Genomic DNA, 14,641 nt, shown 5'->3' on the forward strand with positions numbered 1-14,641 from the left:
AACGCCCATGAATTGTAGAACCCGTCCATCCTTCCCCTCAGTTAAAATCTGAAGTGTCCTAGGTTGCAGATACTGAACTTGCAGCATTTGCTACATTGACGTGATCTTTTACATTTTCACCAAGATGCAATGCCCTTGAGTCTCTGCTCCGCTGTTCATTGTGAGGTTTGGTACTGATGTGCTCATTTTGTCCCAGGGCAGAGGTATGGCATTTTCTCCTGCTTATCCTACACCAGCCAACACAATTGAAAAAAAACAGAAAATGCTGGAAAAACCCAACAGGTCTGGCGGCATCTGTGGAGAGAGAGAGAAACAGAGTAAATGGGGAGGGGGGGGGGGGGGGGGGGGGGGGGCGGGGGAGGAGAATTTCCACCCTCGCTTTCAGTGGGCAAGAATGGTGGCGGGGCAGAGAATTAAGGGGGAGTTCCAAAATGGCTTTCATGCAGGTGGGATTTCCCTGCTCGATTATCCCTGTCCCCACAAGCGACATAACGCGGTTCCTGCCATGCAATGATGGGAACCCCATTATAATACATTAACATATACTTAACAGACACGCCCCACTGTATCATACCCCCACGTAGGGAATTCCCTCGCCCACCCACTGCCAGCCTGACATCACATCGGCGGGGTTTACAACAGGTTTTGAAAGATGGGGAACTGGTGAACAGAACCCGCATGCGACACACAGGTAAATAGAGCCCCTAGGGAAGAGAGGGTCATGATTTAGTAGTATCCACACTGCCCCCTGGAACTTCCCAGGCACTGCCCCGGCTCTCCCCTGGCATTGCCCCTTGGCCACTGCTGGAAGGGTTTCCACTGTGGAGGTTTGGAGTGGTGGGTGGTTTACCTTGGGGGAGGAAGTTGTGTGCCCTCAGGAGGGATGCCGAACCAAGGTGGGTCCTGGGAGAGGGTGGGTTCTGTGTCCGTGGCGGGGGATTCCTTTTATTTAGATCGGATTTTAAAAATTTCATATTTCTGCCTACTGTGCACATCAATTCACAGGTTTTAATGGATCATTTGTTAGGATGCAGACATGTCGCCCAGGCTCTCTAATCAATAAGGAACAATTCAGACTTTAGTAACCATAGCTATTTGTAAAACTGTCTTGAACATAAACGCCAGATTTATTTATTAAGATTGATGTTGGTCTTGCTGTTCGAACCCACTTGTGTTGACGGATGAATTCCAAACTTTCTGCTCGCATTATTTTTGATTAAAGGCCTGATTTGGTAGATTTGGTTTGTTTGACAAGAAGCCGGTAACATCCTTTTGATACTAAATTAGGACAGTATAGATGTAATATTTTGAATGTACTTTAATAAGAGTGTCAACCAATACAACTTTTAAAAAGTATGTACTGAGCACACCTTAATTTAAGATTTGCGATGTTGATGCCATGCTCTTTTTTAAAGTAATTTTATTGAAGAAATGTTTCACTATAACAAAATAATACGATACCACCAATACATAAAGATACAACGCAAAAATAATTCAATCAATACTCAACAACCCCACTAAATCCAATTCTTCAAACATATAAACTAAAATGCCCCCCCTAACAGCTAACGGTAACTAACTCTTTGAAAAGGAAATGAATGGCTGCCATCTCAAGTAGAACCCTTCTACCGACCCCCTAATAATGTACATGACCTTCTCCAGATATAGGAGGAACTCCATTAGGTGACCCAACCAGGCATAGGCATTGGGAGGAATAGGAGATCTCCACCCAAGCAGAACCTGCCTCCAAGCTATCAACAAGGAAAAGGCGAAGATATCTGCCTTCACTCCCGTCTGCAGCACTGGCGCGTCTGACACCCTGAAAATGGCCACCAATAAACAAGGCTCCAAATCGATATCAAGAATCTCTGACATGTTGATAAAGAAGGAGGCGTAAAAGCTTTCAAGTTTTGGACACGACCAGAACATGTCGGTATAATTCACCAGCCCCCGAGAACAACACTTGCACCTGTCCTACACCCCCGAGGAAAAAACACCCATCTTCGTCTTGGTCAAATGTGCTCGGTGCACCACCTTGAACTGAATCAAGCTGAGCCAAGCACATGAGGAGGTAGAATTGACCCTGTAAAGAGCCTCATTCCACCCCCATCCAAAACCGGACCCAGTTCACTCTCCAACTTCTTCTTCACCTCATCCAGCGGAGTCTCCTCCACTGAAAGGATCTGGCCATAATTGTCCAAAATTGTCCCCTCACCCGCATCGGCCAGAGATAAGGTCCTATTCAAGAGAAAGGACAAAGGTGCCAAGGGAAATTAAGAAAACACCTTACGCAAGAAATCTGGAACCTGGAAATACTTAAATAGATTAGTCCTCGGGAGTTGAAACTTGTCCAACAGCTCCCCAAAACCAGCAAACTTCCACAAACAGGCCCCCAAACCTCTCCAGACCATCATCCTCCCATGATCTGAACATTGAATCTAAACCCACTGACACAAAGAGTTGATTACTAGAAATAGGGGCTAACAAAGATATGGAGCCCAGCTTAAAATCACAGAATCTCTACAGTGCAAAAGGAGGCCATTTGACTCATCGAGTCTGCACCGACTCGCCGAAAGAGCCCCCTACCTAAGTGCACTTTTCCCCCCCCCACCCCGTAACCCCAACTTACCTGTACAAATTTGATTACTAAAGGGCAATTTTGCATGGCCAATCCACCTAACCTGACATCTTTGGACTATGGGAGGAAACCGGAGCACCCGGAGGAAATCCACACAGAGAGTGGGAGAATGTACAAACTTGACATAGATAGTCATCTAAGGCCAGAATTGAATCCGAGTCCCTGGCGCTGTGCGGCAGCAGTGTTAACCATTGTACCACCGTGCCACCTGTTATAAATGTTGCACAAACTGCCTCCAAATCCTCAAAGTGGACACCACAACCGGACTCAAAGTAAATTTTGCAGTTGATAACAGAAGCAAGGCAGTTACCAAAGTCCCCAGGCTAGTAGCAGTACAAAGGCTCGCCTCCATCTGGCCCATATGGACTTTGGTTTCTTGAGTGGCCCTAGTACTTTTTTAATATTAGCTGCCCAGTAATAAAATAACAAATTAGGTAAAGCTAAGCCACCTGACTGTCTCTCTTTCTGAAGAAATGCCCTATGATTTCTCGGGGTTTTGCCTGCCCAAATGAAGAAAGTTATCAATTAGTTGACTGACAAAGAAAGATTTCGGAGAAAATTGAGGAAACACTGAAAAAGAAATAAAAACCTTGGGGAGGACTTTCATTTTAAAAGTCTGAACCCTGCCCATCAACGGCAGGGGAGGTTATCCCACTTCTGTAAGTCAGATTTAACCCCGTTCACCAGACTAGCTTTTCAGTTTATGAAGCGAAGCCCAATTGTGGGCCACCCGGATTCCCAGATAATGAAAGACAGGGCGAAGAGGCAAGAACCCCAGATCAGCTCCCCTCCCTGTGGGATTCACCGGAAAGTATTCGCTCTTGTACAAATTCAACATGTACCCTGAGAAGGAGCTAAAGTTCCTAAGTAACTTCATTATCTCCATGATATAAAGAAGAAGATCATCTGGATACAAGGACACCCGATGCTCCCTCCCCATTTTGTCCCTCTCCAAACAGTGAAAGATCTTAACGCTGTGGCCAATGTTTCGATAATCAAAGCAAACAAAAGTGAAGACAATGGACAACCCTGCCTCATAGCCCTATTCAACTGAACGTAATCTGAGCTCAAGGCATTTGTGCGAACACTTGTGGTGGGGGCCCTGCCCAGAAAATAAATCCAAGATATAAACTATGGCCCTAAACCAAACCTCCCCTGAGCCTCAAAGAGATACCCTCACTCCACCACATCAAAGGTCTTTTCGGCATCCATTGAAACAATCACCTCCGATTCGGGCACTGAAGAGGGGGAGAGGACGATGTTTAATAATCAACTAATATTGGCCAACAGCTGCCGACCCTTGAGAAAACATGTCTGTTCTTCCAAAATGACCTCTGGGAGGCAGTGCTCTAACCACAGTGCCAGTACTTTAGCCAACAACTTAGCATCAGCATTCAACAACAATGAGATAGGCTGATACAGCCCACACTCCATAGGGTCCTTGTCCTTCTTCAGAATCAGGGAAATAGAGGTCTGTGCCAATGTAACAGGCAATACCCCCCCGGGATATAGAATCATGAAACATGTCCAATAATCAATGGGGTCAACTGCCCTGCAAATTTCTCATAGAACCCATCAGGGCTCGGAGCTTTCCCTGACTACATTAAACATTTCATAATCGAGTGGAAGTATCTAAGGGATATTTTAGGCAGAGTGGAAGTATTTATGGGATATTTTAAGCAGGTTTGGGTTTGGGCATGGATTTGTGGAGTGGGTCCAGCTACTGTACCATGCCCCGGTGGCAAATGTAAGAACTAACCGAGTTCGGTCAGAATACTTTAGTCTTTGTCGGGGGACAAGGCAGGGATGCCCGCTCTCCCCATTACTGTTTGCCATGGCCCAATAGAACCCTTAGCAATGGCCCTGAGAGTAGCGAATACCTGGAGGGGAATAGTGAGAGGGGGGGTGGAGCACAAGGTCTCTCTCTATGCGGACGACTTGCTGCTTTATATCATGGACCCAGTGGGGGGATGACCAAAATCATGGAGGTATTAGGAAAATTTGGGCGGTTTTCTGGCTATAAGTTAAACATGGGAAAAAGCGAGACGTTCGTGATTCAGGCACGGGGGCAAGAAAGGAGGCTGAAGGGGCTACCTTTTAAAGTGGTTGGGAAGAGTTTTAGGTATCTGGGGATTCAAGTGGCCAAGGATTGGGGGCAGCTTCACAAGCTAAATTTGGGCAAAGCAGTGGATCAAATGAGAAGGGATTTTTACAGATGGGACATGCTCCCACTGACACTGGCGGGGAGGGTTCAGATGGTGAAGATGACTGTCCTTCCGAGACTGCTTTTCTTTTTTCAGTGCCTCCCAATTTTTGTCCCAAAGGCTTTTTTCAGAAGTATTATTGTGATGATAGCGAGGTTTCTATGGGCGGGTAAACCCCGAGAGTAAAGAGGGTACTCCTGGAACGGGCCCGCGGGGAAGGGGGATTGGCTCTCCTTAGCATGATTAACTATTACTGGGCTGCCAACATATCGATGGTCATAGATTATCATAGAATTTACAGTGCAGAAGGAGACCATTCGGCCCATCGAGTCTGCACCAGCTCTTGGAAAGAGCACTCTACCCAAGGTCAACACCTCCACCCTATCCCCATAACCCAGTAACACCACCCAACACTAAGGGCAATTTTTGACACTAAGGGCAATTTATCATGGCCAATCCACCTAACCTGCACATCTTTGGACTGTGGGAGGAAACCGGAGCACCCGGAGGAAACCCACGCACACACGGGGAGGATATGCAGACTGCACACAGACAGTGACCCAAGCTGGAATCGAACCTGGGACCCTGGAGCTGTGAAGCAATTGTGCTATCCACAATGCTACCGTGCTTCCCCGTGCGGTCAGGAAGTGGGTAGTGGGGGAGGGGTCGGTATGGGAGCGGATGGAGGCAGCATCCTGCAAAGGTACGAGTCTGGAGGCTTTACTGACGGCACCCCTGCTGTTCTCGCCAGCTCGGTACTCCACAAGTCCTGTGGTGGTGGCAGCCCTGAGGGTGTGGGTGCAATGGAGGCAGCATATGAGACTGGAGACTCAGTGTGGTCACCGATCTGTGCCAACCACCGGTTTGTCCCGGGGGTGCTGGATGGGGGCTTTAAGGTATGGCAGCGGGCAGGGATTGAGAGGTTTGGGGATCTATTCATCCAGGAGGGCTTCCCGACCTTGGAGACATTAGAGGAGGAGTTTGACTTGCCGGGAGGGAACGGGTTTCGGTATCTTCAAGTGCGGGACTTTGTATGGAGACAGGTCCCAAGCTTTCCTCGCCTCCCCCTGAGGGGACTACAGGATAAAGTGCTGTCAAAAACAGGGGTTGGAGGTGGGAAGGTTTCGGACATATACAGGGAATTGTTAGAGTGGGAAGGGGCCCCTATCAGAGAGGTGACGAGGAAGTGGGAAGCGGAGTTGGGAGGGGAGCTGGAAACTGAACAGTGGGAAAAAAGCCTTCAAAAGGGTAAATTCATCCTCGTCCTGTGCTAGGCTCAGCTTGATTCAGTTCAAGGTAGTCCACAGGGCCCACATAACGGTAGCCCGGATGAGTAGGTTCTTCGAGGAGGTGGAGGACAGATTTGGGCGGTGTGTGGGTAGCCCGGCCAACCATGTTCATATGTTTTGGACATATCCGAAACTGAGGGAGTTCTGGCAGGGATTTGCAGATGTTATGTCAGACGTCCTGGAAGGTAGAGTAACTCCGAGTCCAGAATTAGCAATATTTGGGGTGTTGGAAGATCCTGGGGCAAAGGAGGGAGTCCGATATTCTGGCCTTCTCCTCCCTGGTGGCCCAGAGACGGATCTTGCTGAGATGGAGGGAGTCAGAGCCCCCGAAATCAGGAGTGTGGGGCAGCGAAATGGTAGAGTCTCTCAGTCTGGAGAAAATCAAGTTTGCTTTAAGAGGATAAATACAGGGATTCGCCCGGAGTTGGCAGCTGTTCATCGATTTCTTTAACAAAAACTGAACGTCAGTAAGTTTTTACAGCAGTAAGGGGGGAAAGAGAAAATGGGGGGGGGGGAATAGGAGGCATGGCAATGTTAAATAAGGACAGGGAGTATATACGGGTAATTGGGGATAGGGCAGGAGAAGTGGGGTACATGGTTTATTGTGTGTTGTTGTTTTAGGGTGCATTTTGTTCATCGACCCGCACGGTTGTTTTAGAAATGTCACTATGTTTAATTGTGAAAATTACAAATGCTTCAATAAAATATTTTTTAAAAACACATGTCATAATCTTGTCAGGGCCCAATGGGTATTTCAACTCTTCCGTTCTCTCCCCCTCCACTACCGGGAAGGATAACCCATCCAAAAACTGTGAACTCACCTCCAGGGGCTCCTGTCTACAGAGACTTTGATAAAAGGCTTCAAACGCAGCGTTAAACTTCAGTGGGGTGGAAACCAGACTGCCACCCCAGGCCTTTACCTGCACAATCTCCCGGGAAGCAGCCTGTTGCCTCGACTGCTGCGCCAAAAAGCGACTGGCTTTCTCCCAGTGTTCATGTCCCCCTTGCACGTCGCAGCTGGCTCACTGACTTACCCATTGAGAGTAACTCAGATTGTGTCTGCAACTTCTTCCTACTCACCAGCAACTCCGGTGTAGGGACAACGAGTACTGATGGTCCACAAGGATAGAATCTACCAGCCTCTACCGCTCCACCTTCCAGTCCTTTCCTGGTGTGCTTAATTGTTTTTAGCATATGAGACCGACCATAAGACAAAGGAACAGAAGTAGTTCATTCGTCCCATTAGTTTTGCTCCGCCATTCAATGAGATCATGACTGATCTGAGATCCCTCAACTCCACTTTCCCGCCTTATCCTCATAACCCTTGATTCCCTTACGGATTAAAAAAACGTCTAGTTCAGCCTTGAACATACTTTGTTTTTAAATGTATTTAATTACAAACATGCATCAAAGCAGGTTACAGCCAATAAACACCCCGGCAAACATACTTCCCAACAATCAACTATACAGCCTGTACAGATTTTTCCCCCTTTTCACCTTCCCGCCCCCTCATCCCACCACCCTCCCCCCCACCCCCCTGCGACAAACAGCTCCTCAAACACAGTCACAAACATCACCCTCCTTCTCTCAACCTCCGCTGCTGAGCCCCTGAACTCACACTTTATCTTCTCCAACTGCACAAAATCGTCCAGGTCACCCAACCAAGTCGCTACCCCCGGTGGCAATGCCGACCGCCACTCCAGCAAAATTCGCCACCGTGCAAACAGAGAGGTGAAGGCCACGACATCGCCCTTCCTCCTCTCCATGAGCTCTGGCTTCTCTGAAACCCCAAATATCGCCACCAAAGGGTCCGGGTCCACCTCCTCATCCACTATCCTGACTAAGACCACAAACACTCCCGCCCAGAATCTTCCCAATTTTTTGCATCCCTATAACATATGCGAGTGATTCGCTGGTCCCCGCCCACACCTCTCACACTCATCTGCTACCCCCTGAAAGAACCCACTCATTCTCACCCAAGTCATATGCACCCTGTGCACCACCTTAAACTGTATTAGGCCCATCCTTGCACAAGAGGTCCCGTTTACCCTACGCAGTGACTCACTCCATGCTCCCCAATTGATCTCCCCTCCCAACTCCGCTTCCCATTTCTCCTTGCTCTTCACCACCCGCTCACCTCCCTGATCCCCCAGCCACTTGTATATATCCCCAATTCTTCCCTCCCTTTCCACATCTGGAAGCAGCAGTCACTCCAGCAGGGTGTATCCCGGCAACCTAGGGAACCCCCTCCAGACCTTTTGTGCAAAGTCCCTAACCTGCAGATACCTGATCTCACTCCCCCTTGGCAGCTCTACCCTCTCCTTTAGGTCCTCCAGACTGGTGAACCCTTCCTCCAAATACAAATCCCTCGCCTTGTCCAGCCCCACTCCCCTGCACCTCCTGTATACACTATCCATCTCCCTAGGCTCAACCCCATGATTCCCACACAGCGGCGTTAGCACCGACATCCCTTCCATCCTAAAATGCCTCCTGAGCTGATTCCATATCTTCACCGTGGACTGCACCACTGGGCTCCCTGAATGCCTACTCAGAGCCATTGTCAATGTTCACGTCACTAGACCCCTTATAAGATACCTCCTCCATGCTAACCAACTCTGCCCCTTCTCCTTCCCACCACCGCCGCACCTTGTACACATTCACTGCCCAATAATAATGAAGCAAGTTCGGCAACGCCAACCCCCCTGCTGTCTCTGTAGCAGGGAGCCTTGAACATACTTAACAACCCAGTGTCAACAGATCTCCGCGGTAAAGAATTCCACAGATTCACTACCCTCTGAGAGAAGAAATTCCTCATCTCTATCTGAAATGGGTGACCCATTACTCTGAGATTATGCTCTCTAGTCCTGGACTCTCCCACAAGAGGAAACAACCTCTTAGCACCTACCCTGTCAAGCCCCCTGCGAATCCTTTATGTCTCAATAAGGTCACCTCTCAATCTTCTAAACGCCAATGAGTACAGGCCCAACCTACTCAATCGCTGCTCATAAGAAAATCTGTCTATACCCGGGATCAACCTCGTGGAGGGGTTTTCATTGTGATGAAGAAATCTGAAACACCAACATATATATATATATATATATATATAAAGCACCCTTAAAATAACAAAACATCCCAAGGTCCTTCACAGGAGCACTATAAAATAAAATATGGAATATTTATTGGCGTGATTATATTTAGATAACTGAATTGTTTGTGAAATGTAAAAAAAACTAAATTCCTCAAATGGAATTAAATAGATTCTGATGTTTATATTCCGCACAATTCTTCTCCAATGATCAGTAAAATCACACCAAGAAGGTTAATGGATGGATGAAAGACATAGAGCAAGTCCTGGGAGGAAGTGGGATGTCGATGGAGGAAGTCTCACAGGGCATGGATGTTGCACCTGAAGACAAAGTCATTGATGGTAAAGTGATAGGCGTGAAGCACAAAGGTAAGGATTAAAAGTGTCAACAAACACTGCCTTAACTTGCTGGTAGTCTGAACCAAGCTGTGGAGCAGTGCGAGGTCAAGCAGGCTTTGAAAAGAAAGATGGGTAACTTTATCTTGAAGTCACTGGGGGAGGGTGTTGTATGGGTTGGTGAAGACGGATAGCAGTAACGGCCATTGCCACTAGGAGGGCTGTCCTTGGGCCAAAGAATTCCCAAGAATAAGCCAAGTCCCATTACACCCGACCTCCCCTGACTCCAGGAGGCTGCCAGGATTTACCTGGAGGTCTCCGCGCCACATTGCTGGCCAACTGATGTGGGAAGAGGCTCTTAATTGGCCACTTAACCTCTGGACAGGAGGATCGTTCACCATCTTCCCAGCCAATGGCAACATGGCATGATGGCGGGAAGATGACCCCACCCGCCACCGACTCTCACTATTTTATGGATCCCCCTTGCCTCCCAGCCGATCACAGAGGGCTGGTGAAATCCAGCCCCTGATTATTTGGTTATTGAGTCATTTGCTTTTTGTGGCACCTTGTTGTGCAGAAATCTTTTGCCACATTGCATCACAACTGAAGTTAGCCACCAAGGGTGCCTGCATATTTATTGATTGTGTTCGACACCCTGATGATTTGGCAAAGATCCCCAGTGGGAGTAGCCGAGCTATTCAGCAGTGGCAGCAACCCAGGCTATCCCAAATTTGACCTCCCTTGATTTTCACAAATGCAGATTTTAAAAACAGTGAGCACTGGACAGAGATGAGAAACAACCGACCTCTCAGGAATTTTCCCTTCTCGTGTCCTGTGCCATACAATAATTGACGTACCTCTTAATCCTGCACCAGCCAAGATCGGCGATCTCAGCATGGTCTGGGAGCCAGCCCAATCTGTCTGATTCAGCTCCACGCTGGCCAATGTACAAATGAGACATCGAGCAATTCATGGGTGTGGTCTCTGGTGTGTGTGTGCAGACATTACAATTCAGTCTGTTGCCCAGATAAATTATTTTACTTAAACTGATCATTCAAATCAGGGCAGAATAAGAGATTTGTGACTCTCTGATGATAAACTTATTTTGGAAAAATAAACTTTCAAAAACTGATGAAGGAATGAAGGGGTCAGTCAGATCGCTCCCCCACCTCCGCGTTACTGACCACTCCATGAATGGTGCTTATGTTGGAAGCAGATTTTTTTAACGCTGCACCCAAAAGTCCTATAATGACGATATCGATATTCACATAGTTCTTTGCTGGCATAATTAACTCTGAAGTTATAGCCTGCGTATGAAAGATAGCTAAACTCAGAACATTTTCTGTGGCTACTGAGTACTCATACCTATTCCAAGAAACTGCTTTATTTACACAATCTTTCAGTTGGAATGATTCATAGAATATCGATCTTAGCTGGCGTTCAGGGAAAGCGACTGTAATCAATGGGAAGTCTCACACCATCACTGACTCACTATACACTTTTTTGCAGCAGTAAGTTCCACAGGAGTGCTTGAATTTCACTTAAAACAAAGACATCCGGGCACAGATTTACCCAGCAAGAAACCAATATTGGAATGATGATCATTGTTCTCAATGCCTGTCGACATAAAATGTGATTGATAGCTAAGCATGACTTCATTAAAATATTTACTGACTAGCAACTGTTTCCCGCACGCTTGAGAATATCACACAACTGCAACAAAAGCATTAGTGCAGCACAAAGCGCGCCAGAAATAGAATTAAATCATCACTTTTTTAAAAAAAAACTTTCAGTACAAAATGTTACATTTTGAAGCACAGTTCTATTTTTGATGCACAACTCTTTGGAGTCCGTTGTTCAGCAGTTTAATAGTGATCGCGTCTGCCTATTTCAAAAATAAAGATTTGTCCTGTTGAGAAAAAGGCACTGAGCATAGCAGAGCCCAGAGTCTCCCAGACAGCTGTCTGCTGGCTGTTTCTGAAATAAAAAAAAGTCAGATTCCGGTATATCCTACCTTAACAAACAACTCTATCAAAGGATCCTTGTGTCCGTCCATTCCATTCTGCGGGGTCGAGTAAGCCATGGTGAAGTAACTTCAAGATCTCTTCAATAGTCCACCGATTCTGACTTTTCCCTCCAAGTTTCCAGACTCGCTCCTTTTCTCTCACTGTGATCAATTCGGACCAGCTGCTACAAGCCACTCTTCAGCAGAAAAAAGAGATTCCCTCTTGCTTTTCTAAGCCTGATAAAACAGTATTGTTCTTGGTCTGCCTGCTTGTGGCAATATGAGTCTCTCTCTCTCTCTCTTTCTCCTCAGTGAGACGCTTTCTTTAGCCACGTCCTGGGAAACTGGGTGGCGAAGTCTGGAGCTGAGCCGTTTCCTCTGCTCACTCTACATGGTCATTGTGTGGAGCACAAACTCGCTGAGAGGAAAAAAAAAGCAGCTGGAATATTTAAAGCTGGTGATGTCATTCAATACAGGCCAGGCCTGTGGAGAGCGTCAAAGCACAAAGCATTAGCAGTCAACAAATCAGATGCAACTCGACCAAAAATGTATAAGTCTGGGCTTTCCCTAAACTTATCTACTGTAATTGCACTTTAGCGCATTGATTTGAGAGTACATGAGGTCGAGGAGCTGGGGAAATCCCTCATTATAATGTAAAAATCCAATCTCTCATCGCATGTTTTTAAATCAATTAACAAGCAAAGGTTTTTTCACACATACTAGACGGGATTCTGCATTTCAGACACTAAAAAGGGATTCATCGTCCCCCAACGCTGATATCGTAATCGTCGATCGGGCGGAGAATCCCATTTGACGGCAAAATCGAGGGCGGCGTCTGTTTGGCGCAGGTTTCGTATGCTCTGCTCCCTCCGAAACGGCGTCATTGCACCGCATGCTGTTGGGACGGCCTCAGCTCGTCACCTGAAGGCCCTCCCCCGATGCTCCGCCCCCGATGGGCCGGGTTCCCGACGGCGCGGTTCAACATGGTCTCAGCCATGCGGGAGCCCGGTGTGGCGGCTGCGGACTGTGTCCAGCATCACCACAGTCGGGCAAGAGCCGGGGGCGGGGGGGGGGGGGGCTTCCGCGAGGGCTGGGGCAACTGGTGGGGGGAGGGGAGGGGGGCACAATCTGGCAGGTCGGGTCCGCGCACGGCCAGCGCCATGTTTCACAGCATGACCGCTGCATATCGTTGCCGTGCACGGACCCGGCCATTCTCCGGCCGTTTATTTTGTGGAGGCCAGGAGTTTTACGCGGCGCGTCTGCTAGCCCCTCACTGGTCCCAGGATGCTCCGCACATGGCCCCGGAAACAGAGAATCTGGCCCAAGTGTTGATGCCAGGACAGAATCGGTGGACGTCTACGGCAGCAAAATTGGCGCCGCTCCCGGACCAATTCATCTACTGTTAATGGGCTAGCATACGTGCCATGTGGAACACGGTCAATTCCATTGAAAAGCGGTGTTGGATTCGCCAGGGTCAGGATTGACACTCGAGAGGCTGACAAGCTGCAGCTGCATGCAGACTCGACCCAGCCAACGAGGTGGCAACATGGAGAGAGGCACCCAGGTTCGCGGACGCTGAGCTTGAGTCCCTGCTAGGCCTTGGAGGAAGGTAGGCCACCCTCTACCCCGGGTTGGGAAGGAGGTTGCCAGCCGGTGCCTACACCGGGCCTGGGTGCAGGTGGCCAGAGGTCGTGAGCGCTGTGGGCCCCACCACCAGGGCCAGACAGCAGGGCTGCAAAAAACTGCACAACCTCCTCAGGGCAGCCATGGTGACTAAGCAGCACTGTGCCCCTGTCCCATACCCTTATAACCCAGAGGGCGGCTGAACCCCCACCCTGCAGCACATGCCAGCACCCATACCAGCTGCCATCACCGCAGCATAACAGCAGGCACTGGACCTGGTTGGGCTCAGAGAGAGGGCAGTCGCAGGGGAGGTCGGCATTGGGTGAGCAAGTGAGACCCTGCTGAGTTCCGGCTCCCTATCGCACGTGTCACCACCCCCAACCTTCCACACCACTCCACACCTCCTCCACATCCCCCCCCCCATTACCACCCCCACACTTCCCCTCCACCCACACCAACCCCAGTGCCCCTTCAACCTCAGCAACCCCCCCCCCCCTGCATCATCACCAGCCCCACACCACTCCGACACCCCCCTTTCACCACCAACCGCCATCTCAACCTGCGATCCAATCATGCATCATGTCTCGTGTCTTGCAGGATCTCCTGGCGATGAGGCGGGCCTTTCTGGTGTCCCCTACCCTCAACGGAAATCGGATAGCAGCGAGGAAGAGGACACGGACAGCGACGGTGGCCCTTGAACCGCAGTCCGAGATACTTAGGAGCACCGGTCCGCGGATGACACTGACGTCCCGACGCAGCTGTCTCCAACACCCACCACCATCCCAGAGACACTCACCTCAGTTAGGCACTTTAGTAAAGAAGCTCCTGCGGCTCTATCTGGTGTGCACCACACATGTGCTGCAGTACATCAGATATAAACCCCTGAGGGGGTGGTCGGGTGGATGGGTGGAGGGCGGCCCAATCCCAGGGACTAGCTGCCATCCCGACGGGTTTCAGGGTTCTGGAAAGAGTGGTCGATAGTGGAGATGCAGTTTCAGAGTCAGGGACTACATGAGGGTTTGTCAGCACTCATACAGTGCCTGCAGGTGCAGTTGGAGGAGTCCAACCGCCTGCAGGAGCAGGAGGTGGTGCCGACCATAAGTGACACCCAGGCCAACACCGCAAGCCTGGTGTCCATGGGTAGGGGCCTTGGGGACAAAGGTATTGGCCATGAATCAAGATAGCCAAGGTCTGGTGTACTCTATGCAGGCAGTGGCCGAGGCCTAGGGCAGGATTGCCCTGTCACAGACAGCCATGTACCAGAGCCACCTGGACATTGCAGCGTGGCTCAGTCACAATGGGCCATGGCCGAGAACGTTGGTGGTATTGCCTGGGCACTGGCTGATGTGGCACAGACCCAGAGGGAGGTGGCACAGTCACAGGGTGTTGTGGCCCAGTCCCAGAGGAAGATAGTCCACACCCAATGCTCAATGGCCGCGAGCACTGAGACCCCGGTCGAGA

At 49.2% G+C, this 14,641-nt stretch overlaps 1 protein-coding gene across 1 annotated transcript in view; it reads right to left on the minus strand.

The window, feature by feature from the left end:
- Positions 1–11,976, minus strand: part of LOC140416214 (chloride intracellular channel protein 4) — a 197,326-nt gene extending 185,350 nt beyond the window's left edge. The window contains exon 1 of the mRNA XM_072501110.1: positions 11,567–11,976. Within this exon, the coding sequence (XP_072357211.1) occupies positions 11,567–11,635 (69 nt within the window). The 5' untranslated portion in view covers positions 11,636–11,976. The remainder of the gene's footprint in view (positions 1–11,566) is intronic.
- Positions 11,977–14,641: the final 2,665 nt, after the last annotated feature.

Source organism: Scyliorhinus torazame, chromosome 1 (genome assembly GCF_047496885.1).
Source record: "Scyliorhinus torazame isolate Kashiwa2021f chromosome 1, sScyTor2.1, whole genome shotgun sequence".
Classification (NCBI taxonomy): domain Eukaryota; kingdom Metazoa; phylum Chordata; class Chondrichthyes; order Carcharhiniformes; family Scyliorhinidae; genus Scyliorhinus; species Scyliorhinus torazame.